Raw genomic sequence first — 4,550 nt, forward strand, 5'->3', positions numbered from 1 at the left:
GTGTGTGTGTGTGTGTGTGTGTGAGAGAGAGAGAGAGAGAGAGAGAGAGAGAGAGAGAGAGAGAGAGAGAGAGAGAGAGAGAGGGAGGTGAGAGAATGTGCGCACACACGAGTGTGTACTCCTGAGATGGGCCATAACTCTGGGATTGAATTTACTCGGCAAACGCTCAGGCTTACTCAGCAGATGCTCTTACCACTGAGCCATCCTGTCAGTGCTTACCCCTTCCTCTCTGCTTATTTGCCTATACTTGGGAGACTTCCCCTGGGGAAAGGGACAAAGGATGTGTTCCTTTCTAGTCCTGCTGGAGACACTTTTGCAGCCCCCCTCCCCCGCAGTTGCCCATTGTCATGGTTAATCTTATCAACTTGATTGAATCAAGAAATGTCCAGGAGATGCAGGAAGTGCGCCCTGGGTGTGTCTGTGAGGGCCAATTCCAGAGGGGATTGAGTAGGGGCAGAAGAGCCTGAGAGGGCAGCATCTGTAACTGCAGGTCTGCGGAGAATTGGAGGGACATGAAAAGACCTGTTCTGCCCCCTCCCACCAGAGGGACTGAAACCTCCAAAACCATGAGCCAACCTAAGCCCTTCCTCCCTGAGGCTGTTTCCGCCTGGTTATTTTTGTCACAGCAGCAGGAGTCACGGCTGACACAGCCTGCTCCGCGCTTCCTCATATGGATACCTTCAGAGACTGTCACCATATCTGCTGCCTGCCTAGCCAGTCACCAGCTCCTGCGTCTGCCAAGCCCTTTCCGTGAGACCAGAGTGCTTGAGGAACTCCAGTTCGATTTTTATTAAATTCCAATAGCATTAAGTCACATATGCTAGTGATTACTGTATGAGACCATGTAGCCTTTTGAGTGTCCCTCCAGCAGACCTCCTATGCCAGGTCCCATGACAGAACAGCTTCCTCCAACGCCCCCTGACCACTGCCTCCAAGTGTCACCAGCCTTGCAGCCACTATGTCCTCTCCGTCCTGTCCCCAACACCAGGCCAGGTCCTGGTCTCCAGCAGTCTCCTGTCAGCCTTCCCATTGGAGGAACCTAAGTACTATCCGTCCAACCCTTTGGATAGTTCCCCATTTCCCCTTTCCCATCTAGAAATCCCAAAGGCCTTTCTTGCCCTGAGTTGCCCATCTCACCCAGCCTTCCCTTCAACCATATCATTCTCCCTAATCCCCAAGGTTCAGGTCCTCATTCACAGCCCCAAAGTGGCCCCCACCCACCTCTGGCTCCCCCCAAAGGCTATTCCCCGGGTGTGTGTGTGTGTGTGTGTCTTAGCACAAAGCCTGATGCTTGGCCCCTTGTGCCAGGTGAACCCCTATTTGCTCTGCCAGTCTTGCCCTAAAAGATCACTTCCTCTGGAAGCCACTTTGGTTGCCACCGTCATCAAGATGTAGTGGGCAACACATTTTCTGGCCACTCTTCCTCCACTACTGTAACGTTTCCCACCTGATATGGTGCCTACTCATTTTCCTTCTGTGTCCCATCAAGTTCAGGAAGGCTAAAGTGTTCCCAGAGCATTTCCCCCTGCCCCCCTGCCCTCAGCTAGCTTTCAGCAGGACCCAGGGCAAGAGGAATGGGTGCAGGGTAGGGAGGCTTAGCTCTAATACTGGATGTCGCCATGTGGCCCTGAGCTACCCACGGCCCTTCTCCAGACCTCAGTTTCCCCCCTCTGTAAAATGGAGTCACTTCTGATCATCTTTGGGGAGTTTCTCAATTCTAGGGGCTGACGTCTTGGAGTCAGTGGGGTGAACGTGAGCTACTACTTGGAGCAGGGAACTCCAGGAAAGATAACAGTGATCTGGGCAGGTCCTGAGCACTGGAGACCTGGCACAGGGAGGGCTTGGCAAGGGCTGGATGCACATGAGAAGGTTTGCATCCCTCTCCACAATCCAGCCAGTGCCCTCCCCACTCAACCAGACAGTAAGAGCCCAGAGACTGCAGCCAGGCCCAGGGGATTGTGGGCAACCTGACTGAGTCTTCTTAGTTCTGGTCAGTCATGGCAATGGGCTGTAGCAACAGGCATGGGACACTACTCACACAGCAGAGACTTGTCCCCAGGGTCACCCTCTATGCTGTGGCCTGCGACTTCCCCCATGGGGGCCATCTAAGGAACTTTAAAAGAGGCACCCCAGAGAAACCCAACTACAGGAGACCCAAGCCTGTTAGACCTGGCTAAAGCTTGCCATCATTCTGTAAGCTCAGAGAGGTTACAGTATTTGTCCCAGGTTGCACAGCACCCAAATAAATCTCAGCGTGGATACAAAAAACCCAGAGCTGCAGGCTTTTAGCACCCTGTTGGTTACTATCCCATACTCGTTCCATTGTACGAAAGACACCCGTGCCCCTGCCCAGGGAACCGTTCCAGGCCAGGCCTTCTCCAGGACCCTGAGCCTGGGTTCTCTGTGCCATTCAGATTCTCTTAGGCCACCAGCCCTCTCCATCTTGAGGCACTCAGCTTTCCCTCCTGATCACTCCCACCCCCACCCCGCCCCCATTAGACTCTGCATTTCCCGCCTCCCTAGGGAGGATGCCACTGCCCCGCAGCTCACTCTCAGGATTGCTCCAGCAAAGAGACACATTAGTAACTTTTGATCTACCTGGGATGGAGCACACTGGGGGCCACTGGGAGGGGAGAGGGAGAGGGGGAGGGGGAGAGGGAGAGGGAGAGAGAGAGAGAGAGAGAGAGAGAGAGAGAGAGAGAGAGAGAGAGAGACCCTTTTCCCAGTTGAGGGGAAGGAATTAGGACCATTTCAGCGGCCACAGCGGGAAGAATCAAAGGTTAACGGGACCCCAATTAGAATGGGTCCAGGCAGCAGGCAGCTAACACTTGGGCTCTAGGGGCCTGGAGTAGCAAACAGGGGCCAGCAATGAGCAATCTGCTTAAGAGGCTGTCGTGTAGGTCCTTAAATGGCTCACACTCTTGCCCTGCTTCCAAAAGCAAGCGTAAATATCAGGCAGCACCCATCCTCGTGGAGTGGAGAGACCACCAGAGTCCAGTAAGCCTCCCCAGCCTATTTCCCACCAGCCCAGGCTACCTCTGCGCACCTTTTGCGCGCCCTGCCTTCCCTCCACCTGACTGTCGCGTGCGCAGGGCATCCCCAGAGAAAAACCCTGGGGTCTTCCGGACCTGAGAGGTTCCTCCCACACATGCCGGCCTGGTGCTCTGGATCTCTGGCAACACAGTGGCGGTCCCTTCCCTCAGTCCCAGTGCAGACAACCTGGGAGACCATGCAAGCGAGCGCCGGCCAGCACTAGCTTGTGGAGTCTCCGGACTGTGCGAGGGGGCACCGCGGGGAGGGGATAAAAGCCAGCAACAAAGGGCACAAACCTCGTCCAGCAGTTGGTTGACTCGTCCCAAAATAGCTTTCTCCATTTGCTGCTCCCCGCGCTCCGCTTCCAGGCGCAGCACCCGGGCCTGCAGCTCGGCGGTCCGAAAGTGGGCGAGCAGGCTGAGCGCCAGCGAGCACAGCGCCAGCGCCAGCAGTCCGCAGCACCCGGGGCTCGGCAGCCTCGCGCACAGCTCCGCCAGCGCCACCGTCCCGGGCCCAGACGCGCCCAGCTCCCCAGGGCCGCGAGTGCCTGTGGCTGCCGCTTTGCGGGCGCGCTCCGCCACCATCCCCTCGCGTCTTAAGAACCAATAAATAAATAAATAGAATAAATAAAAGTGATATCCAAGAAGCGCAATCCAAACTGCAAGGCAGGGGGAAACGGGGTTAGCGTGGCTGGAGAACGTCCCTTTCCTTTACTCTTCGAGGAGGACAGAAAATGAGCAGTAGGAGTGGGGGACAGGCAAGAGCACCAGCAGGCGCGACCAGGGTGCGCTGAAGTAGGAAAAAAGTTATTTCGAAGAATGCTCCAAGTTGGGGGGCTCTGGCCCCACTCCCCGCTCTTTCCCTCCTCGCCTCTGCAGAGTCCTTGGGTTGGTGCGACTCTCGGGGTCCTACGAGGTGTCTTGCGTCTCCGGGGCGAGCGGGTGTCAGTCCCCAGGCGAAGGGGCGCGCATGCAGGGCCCCATGGGCTGAGGTGGGTCGTGGCCGCAGTGAGCCGTGCTAGGGCCGATTCCGGCGCCTCTGTAACTTGACACAGCCGGCGCGGCCGCGCGGATCGGATGAGCGCGGGGCGCTACTTCCCAAACTAATCTCCCGCGCCCCTCCCTCGCCTCCTCCCGTTCCTCCTCCGCCTCCTGCGGGGCCGCGGCTGGGGTTTGTTTATTTATGCAAAGTCGCCCGGGGTGGGGGGCGTGGTGTGTGGGGCCGGCCGACCCCGGCAGCCCCTGTCCTGAGCTCCCGGTGCCCTTTGAAGTGACATTTGGGGTTATTTATAGGCAGGGAGGGGGTGTGGAGTGGAGCAGGGGTTGTGCTCCTCTTCCTTACCCTAGATTCACACTCAAGACCCGGGGCGTCTTCCTCAAAGTCATAGGGACCCGCATCGCAGTACCCTGTTTTCCCAAAGCCTCGGGGACCCTCCCAGCAACCTGTTGAGTCAGTGTCAGGGCGTCTGCAGGATTCTACATCCGTTGAGCTGGGAGATCTGTCGGGACTGCATCAGA

General features: G+C 57.1%; 1 protein-coding gene across 1 annotated transcript in view; it reads right to left on the bottom strand.

Moving 5' to 3' along the window:
• Col13a1 (collagen type XIII alpha 1 chain) overlaps positions 1–4,089 on the bottom strand; it is a 138,135-nt gene extending 134,046 nt beyond the window's left edge. The window contains exon 1 of the mRNA XM_026785388.1: positions 3,330–4,089. Within this exon, the coding sequence (XP_026641189.1) occupies positions 3,330–3,617 (288 nt within the window). The 5' untranslated portion in view covers positions 3,618–4,089. The remainder of the gene's footprint in view (positions 1–3,329) is intronic.
• Positions 4,090–4,550: the final 461 nt, after the last annotated feature.

Source organism: Microtus ochrogaster, linkage group LG2, assembly GCF_000317375.1.
Source record: "Microtus ochrogaster isolate Prairie Vole_2 linkage group LG2, MicOch1.0, whole genome shotgun sequence".
Lineage (NCBI taxonomy): Eukaryota > Metazoa > Chordata > Mammalia > Rodentia > Cricetidae > Microtus > Microtus ochrogaster.